Source organism: Arabidopsis lyrata (assembly GCF_000004255.2).
Source record: "Arabidopsis lyrata subsp. lyrata unplaced genomic scaffold ARALYscaffold_1, whole genome shotgun sequence".
Lineage (NCBI taxonomy): Eukaryota > Viridiplantae > Streptophyta > Magnoliopsida > Brassicales > Brassicaceae > Arabidopsis > Arabidopsis lyrata.
In genome coordinates, this window is record NW_003302555.1 from 24,621,733 (window position 1) to 24,645,257 (window position 23,525).

Here is a 23,525-nt window from a genome sequence, read left to right on the forward strand (position 1 = left end):
CTTTAACAGTGTGACGTGTCTGTATTGTTTCATTGATGAATCTGTTACACTGTTGAGTGATTGACTCTGAAATAAAATGGTTTCAAAGCTTTTTATAATTTTATCAGTATGTGGTGTTTATTAATGGAGGATACTTGTATGCCATTGTACTATAACTGATCAACGATTATTCTTGGGAAAACAATAAAATAGGATCTCAAGAGAATTAGCCGCTTCTATAAAAATAGTGAGAGTGACTGAGATCAATAGAACCAATCTCAGAATCGTCTTCTTTCTCTTTTGGAACAGAAATGACGTCTCCACTCTCAGATCTCCTAAACCTTGATCTTTCAGACACCAAGAAAATCATCGCTGAATACATATGGTTCGATCTCTAATCATCTCTTTTTCGCTTAATCTATAGAAAGCTTGTTTAAAATTCGATGCATGTCATATAGTTTCTTGATTTTACACACTTGTGATCTTGCATGTCTCTCTAAACAACATTGTTTTGTTCTGTTTTTGCTCTGCTTTTTTTCATGAGAACAGGATTGGTGGCTCTGGAATGGATATTAGAAGCAAAGCCAGGGTAATAATAATATCACATTAATTTCTCTCTCTCTCTCTCTCTTTTTTTTTTTTTTGTATAATAAGAACCAAACAAAAAATTGAAATTTTCTTTGTTAACAGACATTACCAGGACCAGTAAGTGATCCAACAAAGCTTCCAAAATGGAACTACGATGGATCTAGCACCGATCAAGCCGCTGGAGATGACAGTGAAGTCATTCTTTAGTAATCTTCTTCATCACCTATTCACAATATTTAAGTAAAATGATATCATAATTATCTTAAATATAATTTCATTTTTTTGGAATGAATGAAAAAACAGTCCTCAGGCAATATTCAAGGACCCATTCAGGAAGGGGAACAACATTCTGGTTAGCTCATATGATTTTTTAGCAAAATATGTATCTGTTTTCTTGATTAGTGGATCTTTCAAATCATTGTTCTTGAATATAATAAATCAGGTGATGTGTGATGCTTACACACCGGCCGGAGATCCAATTCCGACCAACAATAGGAACAAGGCCGTCAAAATCTTCGATCATCCCAATGTGAAAGCTGAAGAGCCTTGGTAAGCTTATATATATAGCCTATATAAAAAAATTCAATGAACTATAACCGAATTTGTTTCAGTTTGGTATGGTGTAGGACAAAAATACCATAGTTTGACCAATTCAAAAGATATTTTTGTAACATATGCATAGTTCAGAATCTGTTTTCTTTAAAAAGTTTAATTCAAAATATTTATTTGTAACATATGCATTGTTTAAAATATGTTAAAAAGTTGTTTAACATATGCATTGTTTAGGAATAGATTTCAGTTTGGTTGATTCAGTCTAGGACTCAGTTTGATAGTTTGATGTGTTATATATTAGGTTTGGGATAGAGCAAGAATACACATTACTTAAAAAAGACGTGAAGTGGCCATTAGGTTGGCCTCTTGGTGGCTTTCCTGGTCCTCAGGTAAACTTATGAGTCAATTCTTTATCAAAATTCATACACTAACTCTTCTACCAAGAACAAGTTTCTTATCTCGAAAATATCACTTTTTGTATGTTTTGATGAAACAGGGTCCGTACTATTGTGCAGTTGGTGCAGACAAAGCCTTTGGTCGTGACATTGTCGATGCTCACTATAAAGCTTGTCTTTACTCCGGTTTGAGTATTGGTGGTGCCAATGGTGAAGTCATGCCTGGACAATGGGAGTTTCAAATCAGTCCTACTGTTGGTATTGGTGCCGGTGATCAATTATGGGTTGCTCGTTACATTCTTGAGGTAAGAAACCCGTAGATTGACCTATGTCTCTTGTATATTATTACTCTATGTCCTATTTCATTTCCATTGTGTTCATTGTGTATATGACAGAGGATCACTGAGATATGCGGTGTGATTGTCTCATTCGACCCAAAACCAATCCAGGTTTCTTGTGATGATCAAGGCTATGTTTTTTTGTAGCTATAACTTGAGAATTTTCTTGAATGTTATATTTGTTGAGGTTGTTATCTATGGTGATTAATTAATTAGGGTGATTGGAATGGAGCAGCAGCTCATACGAACTTCAGTACAAAATCGATGAGGAAAGATGGAGGATTGGATTTGATTAAAGAAGCAATAAAGAAGCTTGAAGTGAAACACAAACAACACATTGCGGCTTATGGTGAAGGCAACGAGAGGCGTCTCACTGGGAAGCATGAAACTGCAGATATCAACACTTTCTCTTGGGTACGTATGAAACCAAATCAAATAGTTACATTTTGGTCAATGATCTCTATGTAACTTTTATCCCTCTGAGTGTAGGGAGTGGCGAATCGTGGAGCATCGGTGAGGGTAGGAAGAGATACGGAGAAAGAAGGGAAAGGGTATTTTGAAGATCGAAGGCCTTCGTCTAATATGGACCCTTACTTAGTTACCTCCATGATTGCTGAAACCACCATCCTCTAAGGTTTTTGTTTCTTTGTATCTTCTTCGAATTTCAGTTTGATATGGTTTAATTTCGGTTTTGAGACTTTTATTGCGAATAAGTTGAATGTTATGCGATTTTGATTGTTTAATCCGGTTATGGTTCATTTTTAAGCCAAAACTAATCGTTGAACTTGAATAATTTGTGACCACCATCCTCGGCTAAGCTTTTTGGTTACATTTGAAGTCGCTCAGTGAAGGGGGTTTGCATTGTACCATAGCATCCATATCTATATCTATATATATTTGAGAAGTGTTTTTGCTGACGTGTCGGACTCTCGGCTCTTGTTGAGTCCTTGATTTTACGTAATTACTTAATTACCCTTAATGAAATCTAATTAATTTTGGAAAAATTAAATTGAATTTCGGAATTAACCAGGAAAAAATAATTTTGGAAACAATAAACATAATAATTAACCAAAAAAAAAAAAGGAACAACGAAGTACCAGTTAGGAAGCTTTAATTGAATTCATCGTGTTCTTCGTCGTGTGAATATAATTCTTCTAAACGAAGGCAAAACTTGAAATCCTAACATAAAGCATATATTCATAGCAATAACAGAGATCTAATAATTTAGTGATAGAATTTCACCTGTTGATCTGTCGAAGCAGAATAGTCAAGCTTCTCATAGTATCTTGCCCATGTTATGTCTTTAAGACGTCAATACTATCCTGCACCCTATAATTCTAACCAATGAAAAGAACAAATATTTATTACCTTGGATACAGAGTTGACGAAGAAACCTTGGATAAAAACTCGACGAAGAAATTTGTAAGTGTTAATGTATGATGAAGCTTCCATGAACGTGAATTCGTGATCATAATGAAGAAACGTGTGAATGGAGACGGTTGATGGTTTTTTTTTTTTTTTTTTTTTTTTTACCTTTTGTGTAAACAGATCTGTTTCATAATTTATCGGAAAAGGAATTATACAAAAAAAAAAAATCGGAAAAGGAAAATATTTATTATAATATTGATATATTTAAGATGATAATGTCAAATATCCGAAAATTATTAATCGGAGCATTAATATAAAAATAAAAAAATACTATTCTAACCTTACTCAAATTAATAAGATTTATATATCCGAAATTAATCGTAAACGGCTATTAATTGTTAAACTAATTAAAATAAAGATCAAACGTACCGGAATAGATGAAATTTTTGGTATGATCGTCGTGTTCGTCGTCGTTTCAATCTAAATATTTGGAAAAAAAAACGAACAAAAAAAATAATATGTAGATCAATGAAAGAGAACCCACCAATTTAGAAACGGTTATCACGCCATCGTATTGTTCGTCGGATGATTATAAGTCTCTAATCCGGAGATTGACTTGAATCCTGACAAAAACATATATTCATAGCATAAAATCGTAAATAGAAGGTAGAAGACCACCTATTAATCGGTTGTAACCTTGTGCAAACTCGATTTAATTTTGACGAATGAAATGTTGGTGTGGTGTCAAAACTTTCTTGGGGAGACTCGAAGATGAGAGAGCTGAAGTCAGAGATAGGCAGAGAGGTTTACATGTGAATTAAGGTATGGAGTGCTAACGTGAACATGAACGTGAACGGCGGTGATTTTTGCACATAATAGCAATTAGATCGAGTTTTGGAAAAAAATATGGATCAGCGTGACATGACGCATATGGATACCATGCATGTCTATCTATTGTAAATCAAAAATTATATTATTGTTCCGCCTTATTTTTGAAACAGAAAGGAATTTTCCCTTAAATTTTAATATATTTTATAAGATAGTATCAGATATAGTAGTAAATCTAAAATAGTTGTTATTATTCCATATTTTTACGGAAAAAAAGTAAATATTATTTTAAATAAACATAGATAACAATGAATAAATGGCAGTTTTACAAATATTTATTATTATGAGTGATTTGCTTATTAAAATATGTAAATTTTTTTTTTTTTTTTTTTTGTATTTATCGTCGAAAAATTTAGAAACCCTAAATCATGCACCGCCTCCTATTCAATATAAATACCTTGCTCATGGTATTCAATTTCAGATCATAACTAATCCTTGTTTTTTTTGTTCTTTTTTTTCAAACTTTTTTTTGCTTCTACCTAATTTTAATTTTTCTTTTTATTGTAGGGTGGATGTATGGAGGGGACGATGTGAACTGGTGTATGGAAAATTTGGACCTAATTCAATGAATAAACAGGTGATCTTATAGTTTATATGTACAAATTTGATTTTTTTTTTTTTTTTGTATTTATGGTTTCACTATTTTCACCACTAATCAATTTTTATAATCAAAAAGTTTGGTTTCAACTTTTGAGAAGGTAATCATCGATGGTTTAGTATGTTTCTTTTTGTTGTAAAAAGATGAGGTACCTCCCGATTTTGTTGAGGTACATGTTCTTATTATTTTCAAATATGTCTTTTTTCAGAAGAAACACTCAACTTTTGATAACACAGTTGCCACAAAGTCAGAAAGATGACTTATTTCAGGGATGAATCTTCAGAGGAGGCTAATTTTTGTCGTTAATACAATTTAAGTATTCCTCTCTTTAGATTAGGGATAACAAACTTGGCTGTTAAATTCAAGAATTACTCTTCGTTGCCAATCTCTCTCCCCAAACTAAAATATTACATATATGGAAGTAGTAACTTAAAGTTTTTGGTATCGAGGTCATTCTAAGGCACTGAGATTCGGACTTTGGTATGTATAGGATTCGTTTTTCATGCACTAAGATTTAATTATGGTTTAATTTATTGGTTTTTAGGTTTCTTTCCATGCTCTGATGCGTTTTCGGGTGTGCCAATGGAAGCTTGCATCACTCTTTACTCCAAGCGTAAGTATGCTCTGCATTAGCTTCTTCTGTTCCATTGGTTATTATGGGTTTTGACTTTTGAGAAATATACAACAATTTAAAACCAGGTTTTGTTGTTGATTGGTTCGGTTTGTATACCATATTTTGCTAAATACATATGACCATAAATAAGACCAAAGGAGCTGGGTTAGCTCCTTTGCCAGCTAGGTTGACTTCGTCTCCTCCCCGTCTTGCGGATTTCCGTTATTCAACGGGTATATTTGAGAAGTATACGGTACTAAAACCACAACCATTGATCTTAGCTTGATCGGTTCTTCCCTAGGATTTATACATAAAAGTAAATTGTTTTGTTTAATAATTTTCCATTGCATGAACTTTCGAGACAACAAGTGGACAGGAGTGTAATGTCATCAAAAGTCAAATCAAACACTGTGAGAAACATAATAGACAACGTTGGCTTCTTTCGCAGCTGCTCAACGTTGTCTCTCCCGATGGTCCCAACACTCTCTTCTTCTTTTTTTGTCAACATTCAAACGTTATTTAAAATAAATAAAAATGTTTAACCTTAATCATCTTTCTAGATCTTTAAATGCCTAAAACTTCAACTTAATCAGTCAGCAATCCGTCACGTTAATGATTTTGAAAGGAAGGCTTTTGTTTTGTTTCGGTTAGTTTTGTTTATTTAGTATTTTAATCACAAGATAACTCTAATTTCCCATTAGAGTTGTGTTAATTGTGTTGATTATGATTTGGCGTTCCAATTTTGATATTATTTTTATGTTGTAAATCTTAAACTGTTACGTTATTGTTCTATCTTCCTATGTGAGAAAAAAGTAAAATGTTTTAAAATTTTGACATGGATAATAATATAATTGTAAATCTATAATAATTATATTATCATTTTATTTATATTTTTCAAAAAGAAATATATTTATCTTAATATATTTAATATGATAATGTCAAATATAGTTATAAATCTAAAAGAGTTATGTTATTATTCCATCCTTTTATGAGAAAAAAGCAGATATTCTCTTAAACTTTTAAATTAACGTGGATAATAATAAATAAATGATAATCTTACTAATATGATAATGATTCGGTTTTAATCTTACCAAAAAACAAATAATGATTCTGTTTTAAAATATATAAATTTTCTTTGTTTAGTTGTAGATATTGTCATATAAAAAATTCTTAGATCCTCCACTGCCTTAATTTTATGTAAATACCTTGCTTGATATTTAATTTTGATTTGATATCATAACTAATCCTTGCTTTTTTTTTTCGGCACTAACCATTGAATTTTTTATACTGCCATTTAATTCTTGCATAAAAAATAATAATTAATAGTAGTGTTTATTATGAATGCAGGTTTGTTTTCCATAAAAACTAGATTGGATTTATGGAAGCACGTCATTGTTTCCAGTGCGAGGAAACAAATGTCGTATCACTGCTGTTGTGGCTCTTTAGTACTTTCGTTTCTGTTTATGGCTTTGCTTCGGTTGTATGGTTAGTCATCAATCATTGATCTTCTCATTGTTTGAATATTGTTGCATAGGAAAAATCTTCCTTTTTTATGAATCTTTCAAAAGTTGGATCCATGCAATTCTCAGTGATTGATTACGTTTATTGAATATTTGTGTGCTTCCTCTGCTGATATTCTAATTCATGCTTTATTCGTCGTCTTTGATACACTCTGATTAACCATTGTGGACCTCTAGAGTCTAATTTGCAATATTAATGCAAGTCTCTTTAACTTACGGATTATGAAGAGCATCCTAAGATCGTTTAATTTGATTCAGGCTTTATGTGGCTAATGTTTGGTCTTGGATGTGAATTAGTCTATCATGTTTCTTGGAAGGTAGGAAGCAATCTTGATGTTTACCAAAATCCAATGTGCTCTTTTGTAGCTCAGTTTTGAAATATGTACTAATTATTGTAGAGGGAACCCGAAACAAAGAGACCATATGTATGATTTTATATGCGAAGAGAAGCTCCAAATTTGAAATCGTCTCCACTCCGGTGATATGTGGCCATGGTGTGAAGGAGTCTGGAGCCATGGTTATTTCAGATTCGGACATAACCGTAATTGTTAAACTAATAAAAATAAGATCAAACGTACCGGATTGATGAGAATTTTTGGTGTTCTTCGTCATGTTCTTCGTCGTATGGATCTAACAAAACAAAAAAAAATATATATACCCCAGAATTTTTTTTTGTTTGTTAATAGAGAGAACCCACCAATTTTGTAGCGTTGATTGTGACATCGAATTGTTTGTCGGATGAATATAAGTCTCTAATCCGGAGACTGAAGTTGAACCCTAACAAAAACATATATTCATAGCATAAAATTCATAAATAAAAGGTAGAGCATCACATAGCTTTTTCTTCAAAGCCAACACATCTCTCTTTGTAGACGAATTACTCTCCAATTTGGTATATACTCAAATTTTCCAATGACTTCCTTCTCGAACCTGGAGCGTTTTTGCTTTGCCGGATATTTTTAGGATATGGCTCTTATGTATCTCTTGTGAGTCACTTGATATGTTGTTTAGGTAAAACTTTTGGTTTGAAAGAGAATGATCCACGACAAGCATAATCGGTTATTTGTTATATATGTGGCCATGTTCATATTGCTTTCTCCACAAGCAATTTTCCAGTTTTGTAGCATTCGATATTTAAATTTAAAAGCTTCAATACGTTGTATACATGTGTATGTATGTACATATATGAATTATTCTCAGTTGCACATAGTGGTATCTAATGGATAGATACTTGCTCTCTGTAACCCTCTCATTTTTAGTACCTATCTTCAGTGTTTACTTTGCTAAGAGCTTCTTGATAGGCATACATCTTTGCAATCTCAGATCAATATACTACAAATACATATACGATACAGTTAAGAAAATGATATTTCTCTTACAACTTTTTATATGGGTTTTATAAACAAGAGATCAACTGAAGGGTTACGCAGCGACCAATGGCGAAGGTAGAGACAAAGATACTACAATAGGGACGATAAATATGACACGATATATACAAAGGAGATGCCTGTTTCTATACCATTGAAATTTTACGTACATAACTACTTCAAAGAGCAAGATGACTTACTTGATAGGTAAGAGATATGGTAAGAGATTATATTTTTCAATTATTTGTTTCCAACTACGAAAAACTCCAGTGACATACAATCTAAAAGCATGAATATATCATAAAATCAAGAATACAACAAAAACCAGGAAGATGGGCCCAAATTAAAGTCCGAAACTGGACGTGGGGAACCCACGGACAGTGGCGGTCGGAGCGTTACAAATATGAAAGAAATGAGGAAGCGTGCATATGTCATAAAACTAAGAGTACTACAAAACCAAGAAGATGTGCTCAAAGAACGAAACTGGACGTGGGAACCCACAGACAGTGGCGGTCGTGGCATTACAAATATGAAAGAAACGAGTAAGCATGAATATGTCATAAAATCAAGAGTACGACAAAATAAAGAAGATGGGCCTAAAGACCGAAACTGGAAGTGGGGAGCCCACGGACAGTGGCGGTCGGGGCGTTGCTAATATGAAAGAAACGAGTAAGCATGAATATGTCATAAAATCAAGAGTACGACAAAACAAAGAAGATGGGCCTAAAGACCGAGACTGGACGTGGGAACCCATGGACAGTGGCGGTCGGGGCGTTGCTAATATATTGTTGGTTTAAATATATAGATTTTTTATATTTAATTCTATTATATATATCAAGATATAAACACTAATAATTGTTTGTGATTCAAAAACACTATTAATTGTTGATTACTAATAATATATATCAAAAGTTATAGCGTTTTACCATAATTCTATATTAATGTCGTTATAAAAATTAGACTCTTGACAAAATTAATTCAATAAATATCCCTAACTTGATAACCCTAAATATTAATTATTAATTCTGGTCTTAATCAACATACAACCCCGCGCTGGGCGCGGGGACCTCCCCTAGTGTTTACAGATTTGTTCTAATTTATTATTAAGACTTAGAACGATTTTGTGTGTATGTTTGCGATTAGATTATTCTATCGTATTTTAACATCTATTAACTTCGTTTTCGTAACTTCATTTTTTTTTCTAAATAAGCATGGCCGCGCAAGGCGCGGATAACTCCCCTAGTTAGATTATATTTGAATAAGGGCATTGACCAGAAAAAAAAAAAAAAGTTTAAACGGGCCTGAGTTGTTTAGCACATATATCAACTTTGCCGTCCGTTATTGTTCTTTCTCCTTTCTAGTTATGTATGTTGTGTTGGTTCAAAAGAAAGGATGATTGCTTGAGAGAAACAAGAAACATGTATACATAATTACATATCTAGAAGTTAGAACCCAATTACATAAGCATACATACTTTTTTTTTCTTGTCTAGGATACGGTGAAAGCATTAAAAAAAGGTACTCCCTCTTTTAGTTGTCGTTTATAGTTTTTACACAAAAATTAAGAAAAGCATTAAATTTTATGTTTTACCCTTTATTAATAAATTTTATAAAAATTTCATTGGCTAAAACATTAAAACAGTAGTGATAAAACTGGAATTTTTACCAAACATTTGCATTGAAAACCTAAAACGACAACTATTATGAAACAAAATTTAAATCATAAAACAACAACTAAACCGAAACGGAGAGAGTATAAGATTATACATCGAAGTCAATTCTATACTTGGTTTTTTCTTTTTTACTTAACGATGTATATACTTGGAATAATATGGGCTTATATAGAGAGATCTAATTAAGAATTAGACGTATCTTGTGGGCAGGTAAAGTCAGTAGATACGTTCACGAAATTCATGTAAAATATAACTAAATAAACTTCTTGATTGGTCCACCTGCACGCATATACTTTATCAACTACATATACGTATGTTCATGCATGTTACGTATATTTTTATTATTGTAAGCCGGTATTTTCTTCATCACAGAAAGAAACCAAGAAAAACAAAACCAACTAGATAAAGTCATTTAATATTTTCATCTTTTACGAGAAAAATAGAATTATAATTTCTCGAAACTATCTAACACAAATTCTCTCCGACCAATGAAGAATAATCAGTCTTTTTGGTTTTTGTTTTGGTCTTTCACGAGCAAATGAAACTTATACTTAATGGTATTTGGTGAGAAGAAAAGGAGCCAAACCACATGAAAATAAAATGTAAATATTAATTGTAGTTGTCGTTTCGTTTCGTGTAACGCCTAACCATGTATCGCAGCACGTTACGACTTCTTTGTGTTGCTGTATGTGTAAATGATCTAACCTAATACTACTATTGCAAAGAAATAAAACTATTCCTTTGTCATATACTACTAAATTCTAGGAATATTTGACACATAACATAACCACAAACTTTTAAAAAATCTGTTTTATGAACTTACAACCAAACCGAGAAATGTATAGGACATCTATTAAAAATACCAGATCTCTACCAAAACTTATTAAACAGAAAATATAAACGTTACGAATGATTTTGGACCTTGTAAATAAATAAACGATATTACTAGTCATGATATTCATCGACAAAAGACCTGTTATTTACTACAAAATTTGTAGTGATATTTCCCCCTACACAAAATTTATGCTTTTGAATAATTTGGTCTATAGTTTCTAAGTTTGAGATCAAATATTTGATAAAATGCGCATGCGAAACTTATATATCATCTAACATGGTCCCGGACAGTAGAGGATAATAGGGCCAATGTCGAGAATTTCTTAGATAGAAAACAAAACTAAAGAAGGTCCTGTAATTATAAATACAGAGTGGCCGAGACAGACACAAAACAAAAGAAGATTTATTTCAAAAACTTTAATGTAATCAAATGTAGTTGTGAATTGTGATCATCTTCTAACATGTTACGGTCCTACCAACTCTCTCTTCCCACCCTTTATCTTTTTCAATACTATAATACTATCAACAACAACTTCAATCTTATTTATCAAAAAAATAAAAAAACAAAACAACTTCAATCTTATACTCCATAAAATTTAATATTATTAAGTCAGTAAAACTAATATGCATTTAGTAATTAAGAATTATGAAATATGAATGGCCGGTTTTCTCAGTGTATCTGCAAGAACTCCAGAGTGACATGGAAGAATTTTCTAGTTTTTTTTTATCTTTAATTCTCCGTAGCGCAAATGTAAAAGCGGATAAATTGGCTCGACAAGTTCGTACCGAACCGCTTCATATGACATATGTAAACAATATTCTCTAGGAATGACTATTTTGAGCGTTAATTTAAGTTGTTGACAAAAAAAAAATTATGAAACGAGGAAAATTCTAAGACTTTAAATGGATGTTGCAGTCAAAATGGAGTAAACCGTTAGCGGACTAAACCACTCTATTTTTGGAGCGGATACAATTTACCGCGGACCAAGTTTCTTTCTGTATAAAAGCAGTTTGTAATATCCGTAGCGGATTTCTTCTATTTTTCTCGGTCCGCAGCGAATTTTCTTTTATTTTTTTTTTCTCGGTCCGCAGCGGATTTCTTCTCTTTTTCTCGGTCTGCACCACTACAATAAAAAACGGTCTAATCCAAAAACGGAATTGTCCGCCCCAACCCTAAATTATGAAAAAATCTTTAGACAAATCCTAATTAGACCAATTGATTCTGTTTTTAGTATATTTTTTTTAATTCCAATTGGAAAAAAAATGATAGAAAAAAAGGCAACAAAACATGGGAAAAAGGAGAAGAAGAGGATTAGGCTGTTGACTGCTTTCACTCCTTTTACAGCTTTGCTCTTAAATAATAAAGCTTTCATTTTTAGCATCTCTCTCTCTCTTTCTCTTCTTCTTCTTCTTCTTCTTCTTCTGAATCGTCACAATGCGAGACTTCTTCCCCAACTCGTCAATGGCGATTCTCTCTGTTTTCCTCTCACTCCTTCTCCTGTCTTTCCCTCTTCCATCATCTCAAGATCTCAACGCCGACAGAGCAGCTCTTCTCTCTCTCCGCTCCGCCGTCGGAGGCCGTACATTTCGCTGGAACATCAAACAAACCTCACCGTGTAACTGGGCCGGTGTCAAATGCGAGAGTAACAGAGTCACAGCCCTCCGTCTACCCGGCGTTGCTCTCTCCGGTGACATTCCAGAGGGTATTTTCGGTAACTTAACTCAGCTCCGTACACTCAGCCTCCGTCTCAACGCTCTCTCTGGCTCACTCCCTAAAGATCTCAGTACCTCTTCCAGTCTCCGGCATCTTTACTTGCAAGGAAACAGATTCTCCGGCGAGATACCTGAAGTTTTATTCAGCCTTACTCACCTCGTGAGGCTTAACCTCGCTTCCAATAGTTTCACCGGCGAAATCTCTTCAGGTTTCACGAACCTCAGGAAGCTAAAGACTCTGTTTTTAGAGAATAATCAACTCTCTGGTTCAATCCCTGACTTAGATTTACCTTTGGTTCAATTCAATGTTTCGAATAACTCGTTGAACGGATCTATACCTAAGAGTCTTCAGAGGTTTGAGTCTGATTCGTTTCTACAGACTTCACTTTGTGGCAAACCGCTTAAACTTTGTCCTAATGAAGAAACTGTACCGAGTCAGCCTACTTCTGGTGGAAACAGAACACCACCGAGTGTTGAGGAAAGTAAGGAGAAGAAGAAAAAGAACAAACTTTCCGGTGGAGCTATTGCCGGAATTGTGATCGGATGTGTTGTTGGTTTTGCTTTGATTGTTTTGATACTAATGGTGCTTTGTCGGAAAAAGGGTAAGGAGAGATCAAGAGCTGTTGATATCTCAACAATCAAACAGCAAGAAACCGAAATTCCCGGCGATAAAGAAGCGGTGGATAATGGTAATGTCTACTCGGTGTCTGCTGCTGCAGCTGCGGCGATGACCGGAAATGGAAAAGCCAGTGAAGGGAACGGTCCAGCGACGAAGAAGCTCGTGTTCTTTGGTAATGCGACTAAGGTTTTCGATCTTGAAGACTTGTTGAGAGCTTCTGCAGAGGTTCTTGGGAAAGGAACGTTTGGAACGGCCTATAAGGCGGTGCTTGACGCGGTGACGGTTGTGGCGGTGAAGAGGCTGAAGGATGTAATGATGGCTGATAAAGAGTTTAAGGAGAAGATTGAGTTGGTTGGTGCGATGGATCATGAGAACTTGGTGCCATTGAGAGCTTACTATTTCAGTAGAGACGAGAAGCTTCTTGTCTATGACTTCATGCCTATGGGAAGCTTATCAGCTCTCTTACATGGTGAGTTTATATCAAAACTTATGTTAGATTGTGAAGTTTCTTTCCTTTATACCGAGTTTGGTTTTTTTTGAGGCAAAACAATGCTTTTAGTGACTATAGATAGGCTTGAATACATTTAGATTATGGTTATGTTTAGTACTTAATCTCTTTGATCTTGATTCTTAACATTGACATGATTTACATAATACTTTGTATAGATTCTGTGAATTGGTGGGGACAATGTGTTTAACATTGGATGCTTTGATCTATGAACAATGATTACTACTCTAAGACTTTGCTTGTGTTCTCTTTAGTTTCTATAATTGGCTTTTGTCTGTTAACAGGAAACAGAGGAGCGGGAAGGAGTCCACTAAACTGGGATGTTAGATCACGAATTGCTATTGGTGCAGGTCGTGGTTTAGCCTACCTTCACTCACAAGGCACTTCGACCTCTCACGGCAACATCAAGTCCTCGAACATCCTCTTAACGAAATCCCACGACGCTAAAGTCTCAGACTTTGGCTTAGCTCAGCTCGTGGGATCATCTGCAACAAATCCAAACCGCGCTACGGGTTACCGTGCACCAGAAGTAACTGATCCGAAACGTGTGTCGCAGAAAGGTGATGTGTACAGTTTCGGAGTGGTGTTGCTTGAGCTGATCACGGGTAAAGCTCCTTCGAACTCGGTGATGAACGAGGAAGGAGTGGATTTGCCCAGATGGGTTAAATCGGTGGCGAGAGATGAGTGGAGGAGAGAGGTTTTCGACTCGGAGTTGCTTAGTTTGGCGAGGGAGGAAGAGGAGATGATGGCGGAGATGGTGCAGCTAGGGCTTGAGTGTACTTCACAACATCCGGACAAGAGGCCGGAGATGTCGGAAGTGGTTAGGAAGATGGAGAATTTGCGACCTTATTCTGGTTCAGACCAAGTGGACGAAGCTGATTAAGTCAAAGATTGTTAATTGTTGAATTGTTAATTTATTTAATTGTAATGAAATGGTTTGGTTGGGGAGAAATCAGGTTTTAATTTAATTTTTAATTTTTAATTTTTGACCCAACTTGTCAAAAAGGAGATGGGGTTTTAGTGGGTAACTCTGCTGGCATTTGCAGTTGTTTGTGTTGGGCGTGAAGGATTTGGTGGTGATTTGTAATTATTGTCGTTGCTTCTCTTTCTTAAATCTATTTTCTAAATTGTTACTTATCATTTTGTCTCTTTTTTTTTCCATTATCATTTTGTCTCTTATGTTACATGTGAGTGACTTTATATAAAGTTGTGTACTATAGTAGTGGCAAACGCAGTTGGTCAGTGTTTTATGAAAAAGATTTGTTCAGTTCTTCGAACAAATACAAATTGTTAGGATTAAAACATTTTTTGGTTGGCCACTTGTGGAACGCCTTTTTCCGGCAGATTTTGATGATGTGTTTGATAGGTTAAATAGTAGTCCTTGTGTGTTTGAAATGAGAAAAATTAGTTTAACTTTGACAGTTATACTAATTTAAATTACCGTTTAATTTGTTCATTATTATGTTGTTTCGGTTCCGTCTATTTCGCACTTGTTCAGCTTGTTTTGGTCATTATGGTGGATGGAAGTTATATGTAATTTTTTATCAATACCAATGTATTTGTTTTGTCAACATGTCTTATCAATATAAGAACATGCTTATTATTATCTTTTGTTATCAAAGTGACCACATCTAATTTAGTTTCGATGGAGAGAAAGCTAAATATACCAAAAATAAACACTTAACACATGATTTATAAAAATGAATTGAATGAATACTAATTTGCTATTATGGAAAAGTGGACAACTCTTTTAATATTGGGGTTGTCCAACCATTTTGAATAATTTTGTTTTGGTTCCCAAAAGCCACTATGATTTTTTTTTGGCTTGCAAACATTGACAGCTTTAAGAGTAAAGCATTTAATGCAAAAGGTATAAATAGGTAAGAATGGGTGGAACTGCAACAGTACTAAGGCTGCTATAATTGTATGACTCTTTTAGAGAGGTCCCAAAGGTACACATGATAGAGAGGGACCATAAAGAGAAATTGGTTTCAAGAGAAGACGACATTAAGATAGTGATGATTCTATTTTAAGTGCGTTGTCTCTTTACCTACATTTGCGGTTGATGCGGCTGCTAATTGCCCATACAAACGCAAACCGCAATCGCTATCTGTTTAACAAGATTGGGTGTATGTCCCAGTAGCATGATAGGTTTAAAACTTTGGTTTGGAAAATGTATCTCTCGTTCAGAATCTATGAAAAGATGTGACAGAGACAAATTGTAAATATATAATATATAAATAATGCACAATGAGATCTTCTTCTTTCACTCAGTTTACTTAGACAACATTTCACAATCCTTCTGTGAAGGTGGAACGCAAAAGCCTGAGAGACCATGTCCATATATGTTAAAACCACAAATCCAAACAAATATCAAACCGCAAAACACCAATAACCGCATCTGCGGCTGCGTTATGCGTCCAAATAAATGTTTTCCTTTTTCTTTTCTTCTCTTTTTCTTCCTGTCTCTGCGTCAAAAGGAGTAAACTCAAAAGAAAACCAGTTTGTTATAGATATCAAAAATTTAGTAATCAATGAAGAATGACTTACATGTACAGAATAAACAAGTAAAATTCATTTGTTTGTTATCTTCGATGCAAACTTGGTTGGGCTTCATCTTTGTGACCTTTGGACATCAGATTATAGTTGATATATGCCAGCTGCGAGAGGTTCTTCATACCGTAAAAAGAGCGAGTCAGAATACTAAAACTGGTTCTTCTCTCTTAAGAACACCATTTTCAAATGCTACTCAAATCACTTGCCATAATGATACAAATACAAGCCAGTTCTTGACTTGAATTAGGTGGAGGTACAGCCCACAAATTCATAAACTACTAATCAATAGCCTCAGCCCAAACTCGGATCTATAGTCAAAGGATTCTGCAAGTCTGTTATAAAGCTAACAACCTATGTTGTACTTGATTGATGTGCGATCCTTGCAACTTTAATTAGGACCGAACTTATAACTAATAAAGTTTGCAGCAAGATCTCAATCCAAAAATGAAACTTGCAAGGGAACTTCTACAATGATCAATCGTATACTTGGGTGACAAGGGATCATAGAAAGAAAGTCATGATACAATACCTTGAACGAGAAATTATCGAATGTGTAATTTTCAGAGACACTAGTTTCGAACTCCGCAGGTCCACGGGGTTTATCAACCTGCATACCATCATTTATCCAATTCAGGGCACTACACATCTAAAAATTTAACGTCAATATTTCTGAGGAGGAAAGAGAGTGAATCAGCAGATATTACCCCCTCGTCGTGATGATTGCTTAAGCGACCACTACTGCCACTCAAGCTGTCACCGTCACTACAATCTTCATTCTCATTGGGAGGAAAACATTGCTCATCCGAATAGTTCCACGAGTAGCGACTCTGGAAGTAACTTGTGTCAAGAGCATTTTCTGAATCCGGCACAAATGCAGCCTAGAGGAAACAAGCAATAGAATGCCAAAAAAAAAAAATCATGAGTTCGGGATATGCAAAGCATATGACTTTAAAACTAAAAGATAAATGAATTCACCTTCTGTTGTGCTAGAGTGTTCCAGTTTATGTCTTTAAAAAAGATGTGCTGCTTGACCTGGGTCATGATATTTGTTTCATCACTACTACACATTACAATTCATTGAAATCAGTCATCCAAAAAAAAAGACATCAATGTCACCTCAGCCGCCCCTCTAGCTCCAAGTCTCTGATGGGGATCTTCCGTTAATAACCTGGATTAAGCACATGAGACGATGTTACATAAATTAATACTTGTGTCTTCTTCTCAATTGTGTTATAAGCTGATCTTGAACCAAGCGTCAGGCGTCAAAATGGGCATATACATAAGACTCTTTTGGGAACATATATACTCCATAAGCAAAACATGGGAAGAAAAGGGTTGCTTATTGATGTTTACGAGAGAGCTGCTGAATTTTCTTAAAGAACTATTTTAACTACACATATATGACTGGACAGAGAAAAATCACTTACCGATCTATCAAATCACGGGCTTCAAGGCTCATATCTTCAGGAACAAGAGGCCATTGTATATTTCGGTTGAGAATATTGTCAAAAATTTGCTTAAACCCAACAAAGAAGATACAGATCAAATATCAGGGAATTGGAGAGTGAAACTAGATATTAAATACTCTGTAGCAACATATGAAGATGTTAAATGGAAGTGTTTGAAAGTTAAGAGGCCAGTACAAAAAAACATAGCATTTGATGACCAGCCAAAATTGGAACATCAGTTTCTGAACCTTGAGAAACCTCTATTTCCTCTAACAAAATAATTACAAGGACGATGCAATATCGAGTCACTGACCTGAGGATGGTCAGCATTGAAGGGCGGAATCCCCACAATGAATTCATACAAAATGATGCCAACAGACCACCAATCCGCAGTTGCACCTGAACAGTTATGGAAATATATCAGCCTTTACAGTTTTGGTATGTGATAAAGAGAATTGAATATCTAAAACTATAGTCAGACAGGCAGCAGAGCAACAATTTAGTGTGAACCTAAAGCTGCTAATAAGCTACATATTCAAGCTTTCTACTTACACCACCAGATAAGTAGAACTGTAATCAACTTGATATACCACACATCTTGTTATTCAGATAAACAATCTCAACCCAGGACTAATCATTTTTCTATCAACCCAGCACCAATTTCTACTCAAAGTAAGATTTGGAATAATAGAGAGATGTGGAAAACAAGATGAGAAAGAAATGTGTATGCACCATGTCCTGTCCCCAAAAGAATTTCTGGCGCTAAGTAGTCAGGAGTGCCCACTGCAGACCGCTTATGCCCCAATGTCGGCAATTTTGGTTTCTCCTCAACAAGCAGCGACACTGCACTGGAAACTGGACCAGAGAGATCGTCGGTGCTGTTGATGAGACCAACTTTTGAAAGCCCAAAATCTGTCAACTGCTCAGACGAAACAAAAAGGTACCATAAGGTCTACAGGGAAGCATGGTTCTGATAATTTATACAAGTATTATATTTACAGAGTACAGACTCATAAATGCGGAGGCTAATTGTCCGTGTGGGTTTATTATTACGAGATTCAGAAAGGACTATATAATCTCCAGAGTATCACATTGCATGACATCAACAAAACATTCTGAAGGCCTGATACTATTCAATATAAGTTTGCAAATGGTTATTACCTTAACATGACCATCATGTGCAATCAACAAATTGTCAGGCTTCAAATCACGATGCACAACACCCTCAGAGTGTAAATATTCCAAAGCAAGGACCTGACACGAATAATTGACACTGAATCACAACATTTAGATAAAATATCTTGTTATTATGGCATGATGCCATGATGTGTGAGAATATTACACACTTACAACTTCTGCAATGTATACACGGGCATTAGTTTCATCCAAGCAACCTAATTTTCTCAACATTGAATAAAAATCCCCTCCATTGAGGTATTCCATCACAAGATACAGGTTTTCGCTACAAGTAAAAGAATAGAAGAATCGAACCTGGTCAAAAGAACGTTATGTTAGCATAAGAAATCTCTGCAGAGGAAAAAATATGCTTAAAGCTAGAACAGCTCACCACAAAGGGATTGCGGGCGTTGATCAAAATATCTCGTTCAGCAAGTATACTTTCCACAGCATTCTTGCGGATCATATCTGCCTTCCTCAGAACCTACGGAGTATGACAGCCCCCAAAACAAGATTTAGGAAAACAGTTAAACAGATTTTGCCGACCAAGTCAGCCTAACTGCACAGACAGAATCTTTTACAAGAGTTAAAAAAAAAAAGCAAAACGAACTAAAATTTAGAACACCTTAATTGCAAATAGGTCTCCTGTAGTGTTCTTACGAGCCAAAACAACATGCCCAAAAGCTCCCCTACTAATTGTCTCCTTGAGCTCAAAATCGTCTATGGATATGCGGTCCCGCAGATGTACTGGACTGGTCCTCAAGCTGCGAACAACATCATCTTCCAAAGGAGCATCTTCATCAATCATGGTACCTTTTTCATCATCCATAAGCTCGCACAGCTGAAGATACTTTTCCCTAATAATATAGAAAAAAATATTCTTACAATCTCAGCCTGAGCTATTCTTCCCTCAACTGACAAGAGAATAGTTCTGGAGACAAGAATACATCTCCCAGAACACTTGAATTATAAGCAAAGACAGCACGGGGTGAGATCAAAAAAATATTTGTAAGACAAAGTGGTACCAGGAACTCACTGTATCAACTTTTCTATGCGTGTTCCAAAAGTTTCAACTATAAGTGCATCAAACTTTCTGCGGTCAATGACAACTCTCAAGTCTTCAAGACAGGAAAGTAAAAGCTGAATAGATTGATCATCAACTGGAATGGGATTTGCGGCGCATCTTGCAATGTCAGCAAGTTCACTCATCTGCATCATCAGTTATCCAGGGGTCTATTCATCAGTGTGGATATTAAATAAAAGACTAGGAAACTATGAGCATAGAGCAGAACTAACACAAACCTGAGGGAAATCATCCTGGTCATGGAATGTACCATTGCCTCCTAATAACAATTCAACTGGATCGGGTTTAGGGGTTGGAATAGGGGATCTAGGAGTCATGCTACCGGCAGATGAAGTAGTCATGCCTTGATCAGACTTGGGACCAAAACGAGTTCTGCATGACATTGAAGGTAAACATCTCATATCATCCATGAAAACTGAACTATCAGCCTCCGGAAAACAGTCAAGCATGTCCTCCGACCCTCTTCGCGACCAATCACTTAGCTTTGGGGAGAGAACATCAAATTCTTCGGTCAAGCTCGCGTAAGATATTTTCATACCATCTGGGCTTTCTACCGCTGCTATGTTATCCTTTTGTATGAAGTTCTCTGTTATCTTTTCAAGAGTTACAGCAACTGCCACCAGCCGCTCGTCAACACTCACACCCTTTTGGTCATATTTATCAGCCAATGCACAGATTCTAGAGTGATCTTCCACATGGGTGGTGGGAACTTCCTCCTCGCATATACGGCAAATAATTGAACTTTCCTCAGAGATACATGACTGATCCCCCCAATAACCCCAAGAAATATTGTGCCGATTCTTGGGCATATGTTCCTGGGACAATTTTGCGGAAGAAACGTCTGGCAACTTCGCAACAGCCATATCATCACTTATAGCTACTAGCTTTTTAACTACCTGTGGAGGTTCAAATTTGATATCATTCTGCTCTTTAGATACTGCAGCATCTTGTACACCCTTCGATGCTGGAGATGGAAGCCTTTTCCAAGAAGACATTTTATCGATGTTTGCAGGCGATTCAGAATCCTTTGACATTTCATTGTACGGAGAAGAGAGAGGAGCTGGACGAACAACAAAGCCCTCGTTCCAATTCAAACCACGCTGCTCCTGACTATAAGCTTTCTTGGTGGATGGTGCCTTTAAAGCATTGGCAGTACTTGAACCGCTCCCGTCCCTAACTTCTCCAGTGGGGACTCTTTTATCGGCAGAATGCAAGACTCTTGACTGACGTAGTTGTAAGGCATCTTCCTCCTGCTCCCAACTTTCCTTATGAAACTGAAGTAATCTGGTACATCTGGTAAGGATAAAAAGCATCCGAGTGTGAAGTTGCTTGAGCACGCCCGGAGAAAGCTCTTGACGTCTATCATCTAACTCTTGTACTATGCCCTCACACTGAAGCCAGAACTCTCCCGAAGTAGTCTTAGCACAAGTCTTTGCCAAAACCAACAAGTCTTCAATTGTTTCCAGCAACTCAGGATGACTTTCTTTGTTTTTATCATAAATATCCAACAGGTCCCCACTAAATGCAAAAAGGTCCGAATTTACTTCTTCCTTTGCTTTATCAAATTTGGTTCGAATTAGATTCAAGATTTCCTGCATAAGACAGATGATTGGAGAATGCATTGAACAGATTTGAAATGAAATTAATACAGAAACAAGAGCCTCAAGACTACCTCCAAGTTATTTGACCTACGAGGCTTCCATAATGGAAAAGGCCGTACACCTTTCGAGTTCAGCTCATGAGAAAAGCTCTTGATGTCACCAGGAAACCTCTTTCTTGGAGCACTGGTCATACGAAGTAAAGCTTGATAACGAGGCGATTCTGACTCTTTAGGATTTTCCAATTCATATGAATTCTAGAAAGATAAACGTCAAGTCACCAAGGTCACTAAGAACTCATATATACATAGCACATACTCTCTTTTTTCGGTAAGGAGAAAGGAATACCTCTAGTGTGCAAACTTCTGAGCTTCCTACAGGGCCAGGTATGCTAGGTGATACCTTAAATTGACCTGCTTTGTAACATCAAAATCAAACTTGAGAAGCAAGAACTGAAATACCAGCGAGTGCCACGATAAAATGCAAGAAGTTCTAGGATGAGATGGGCACAAGTCACACAAGATACATTCAACAACATGATCAAGAGAATTTTGAGCATCTGAAGCCATACCAGTTCCCGATGCCAGCAAAGCGGGATTGCTGCTTCTTAGCAGTCCAATATCAGAAGATATGTGATCAACTTCTAGCTTGCTACTTCCAGCTTCCTTCTTGCCAGTATCCAACTTCGACAACTTGTAACACGGTAAGACCGGAATTGCATTATCATTCTCAAAACCGAAAAAAGTTTCCTGCGGTAACGGACCAGACCTCGTCTTGATTCTATTCAAACCCAAAGATGAAGCCATAATAGGCGAAACCGACGCCGATTCCTCCTTCACGTTAGACGGCGCCGGCGTTTCAACAATTGGTTTCTTCACCTCAGAACCAGAAGATGACAAGTTCGATTTCCCGGGACTAGAAGACTGAACTTCGAACGAAGCTTCTTTACCCTTTGATGAACCATCCTTCTTCGTATTAGGGCTCCGAGTTTCCTCTTTGGAATTTGATTTCGGTTTCTTCTTATCGGATCCACTCGGAGAATTGGAGCCAACAGATCGTGGACTGTTATTGCTATTGGGACTAGAAGATCCCGATTTCTTCGAGGAGAAGAAGAGTTTGCTCTTGAACACCATTTTTGACTTCTCCCAAGAGATTTCAAACCTAAACCTTACCACAACAAACACGCTACCGCAAAATTCCAAACTTCCATCTCCAAGTCAAAAGTCGCTATGTCTCTTATCTTCAATCTATGTTTAGATTTCAAAACCTTGAGAAAATTCAAAACAAAGCTTTCGATGAATCGACGAAGAAGACGACGGTCGACGGACGTAACAGTTTAGTAGGAAACTAATCTTTTATTAAAGCCTAAAACGAAGAAGATTAGGGGAAAAAAAATAGTCAAACCTGTTAAAGACGAAACTTGACTTTGATTAAACGTTAATGACTTTCAACTGAAGATTAAGGACTAAGGACTGCATTTTCTTATTTTATATGCATAAATGAGTAAAGTAGATAAGACTATCAATACATTTTCTTGAAGATTTAGTCATAAATGAATTTATTGTGACTTAAGAGTTTTAATTTCTTGGAAAAAAATAGAAAGAAATTTATAGTTTTGAATCTTTGGATTGTTATTATGGCTGTAAATGGTAACATGGGTGTTGAGGAATTCTTGAGGAATTTTTGAAAAATTAAAATTGGTTACATCATTTGCATGTTGAGGAATACATGAGGAATTTGTGAGGAATTGTTGATATTTCAAAATTTTATATTTGTTTTTAAGTTGTTAAATAAATTAATCAATTTAACTATTATTAAAACTAAATGATAATTAAATTATAATATTTAATTTAATAATAGAAGACTTCTACTAAAAGTTATTAGTAAGAAAAATTATAAACTAGAAAAATAAAATAGTTTAATTTTTATTGAAAAAGTAACAATTACTAGTTTATTTTATTATTTTATGCTTTTATATGATATTTACATTTGATAAAAAGATTAAATGTATCACATTCCTAATATTTTACAAATTTGAACTTTTTAATAAATTAACTTATTATCTCATGTTTAATAAAATTATTAAATTATATAAAATTTCAAGTTTAATA

General features: G+C 35.5%; 3 protein-coding genes across 6 annotated transcripts; 2 read left to right on the forward strand and 1 right to left on the reverse strand.

Annotated features, from left to right (window-relative positions):
• Positions 1–68: 68 nt before the first annotated feature.
• On the forward strand, positions 69–2,681 carry LOC9327498 (glutamine synthetase cytosolic isozyme 1-5). Its single transcript, XM_002891390.2, has 10 exons — positions 69–364; positions 529–568; positions 670–773; positions 871–919; positions 1,010–1,116; positions 1,421–1,508; positions 1,616–1,819; positions 1,910–1,963; positions 2,069–2,266; positions 2,342–2,681. Exons 1-10 carry the CDS (start codon positions 291–293, stop codon positions 2,483–2,485), a joined length of 1,062 nt encoding a protein of 353 aa, XP_002891436.1. The 5' UTR covers positions 69–290; the 3' UTR covers positions 2,486–2,681.
• A 9,362-nt stretch (positions 2,682–12,043) lies between these two features.
• On the forward strand, positions 12,044–14,689 carry LOC9327500 (probable inactive receptor kinase At1g48480). The gene is made up of 2 exons (XM_002891392.2): positions 12,044–13,513; positions 13,837–14,689. Exons 1-2 carry the CDS (start codon positions 12,148–12,150, stop codon positions 14,433–14,435), a joined length of 1,965 nt encoding a protein of 654 aa, XP_002891438.1. The 5' UTR covers positions 12,044–12,147; the 3' UTR covers positions 14,436–14,689.
• A 1,074-nt stretch (positions 14,690–15,763) lies between these two features.
• LOC9327501 (probable serine/threonine protein kinase IRE3) lies at positions 15,764–22,882 on the reverse strand. 4 transcript variants are annotated; one of them, XM_021010619.1, is made up of 19 exons: positions 22,819–22,882; positions 21,986–22,681; positions 21,763–21,830; positions 21,489–21,671; positions 20,035–21,408; positions 19,769–19,941; positions 19,358–19,589; positions 19,124–19,216; positions 18,907–19,047; positions 18,718–18,810; positions 18,289–18,475; positions 17,870–17,955; positions 17,536–17,624; positions 17,225–17,276; positions 17,084–17,140; positions 16,813–16,986; positions 16,638–16,715; positions 16,103–16,224; positions 15,764–16,020 (listed from the first exon to the last, which is right to left on the reverse strand). In XM_021010619.1, exons 2-18 carry the CDS (start codon positions 22,545–22,547, stop codon positions 16,138–16,140), a joined length of 3,729 nt encoding a protein of 1,242 aa, XP_020866278.1. In that variant the 5' UTR covers positions 22,548–22,681; positions 22,819–22,882; the 3' UTR covers positions 15,764–16,020; positions 16,103–16,137. The 4 variants fall into 4 exon arrangements, with proteins under 4 accessions (XP_020866278.1, XP_020866281.1, XP_020866280.1 ...); XM_021010622.1 differs by lacking the exon at positions 22,819–22,882 and having other exon boundaries at positions 21,763–21,827; positions 21,986–22,761; XM_021010621.1 differs by lacking the exon at positions 22,819–22,882 and having other exon boundaries at positions 15,764–16,014; positions 21,986–22,761.
• Positions 22,883–23,525: the final 643 nt, after the last annotated feature.

Excerpts from the sequence above, each read along its gene's own strand:
- LOC9327501 (XM_021010619.1), bottom strand. The coding sequence starts at position 22,547 with ATGGTGTTCAAGAGCAAACTCTTCTTCTCCTCGAAGAAATCGGGATCT. Across the intron at positions 19,217-19,357 it reads GAGACCTATTTGCAATTAAG|GTTCTGAGGAAGGCAGATAT; the intron begins GTGTTCTAAATT and ends CATACTCCGTAG. Across the intron at positions 16,716-16,812 it reads GCAATCATCACGACGAGGGG|GTTGATAAACCCCGTGGACC; the intron begins GTAATATCTGCT and ends GATGGTATGCAG.
- LOC9327498 (XM_002891390.2), top strand. The coding sequence starts at position 291 with ATGACGTCTCCACTCTCAGATCTCCTAAACCTTGATCTTTCAGACACC. Across the intron at positions 774-870 it reads GACAGTGAAGTCATTCTTTA|TCCTCAGGCAATATTCAAGG; the intron begins GTAATCTTCTTC and ends ATGAAAAAACAG. Across the intron at positions 1,509-1,615 it reads GTGGCTTTCCTGGTCCTCAG|GGTCCGTACTATTGTGCAGT; the intron begins GTAAACTTATGA and ends TTGATGAAACAG.
- LOC9327500 (XM_002891392.2), top strand. The coding sequence starts at position 12,148 with ATGCGAGACTTCTTCCCCAACTCGTCAATGGCGATTCTCTCTGTTTTC. Across the intron at positions 13,514-13,836 it reads CTTATCAGCTCTCTTACATG|GAAACAGAGGAGCGGGAAGG; the intron begins GTGAGTTTATAT and ends GTCTGTTAACAG.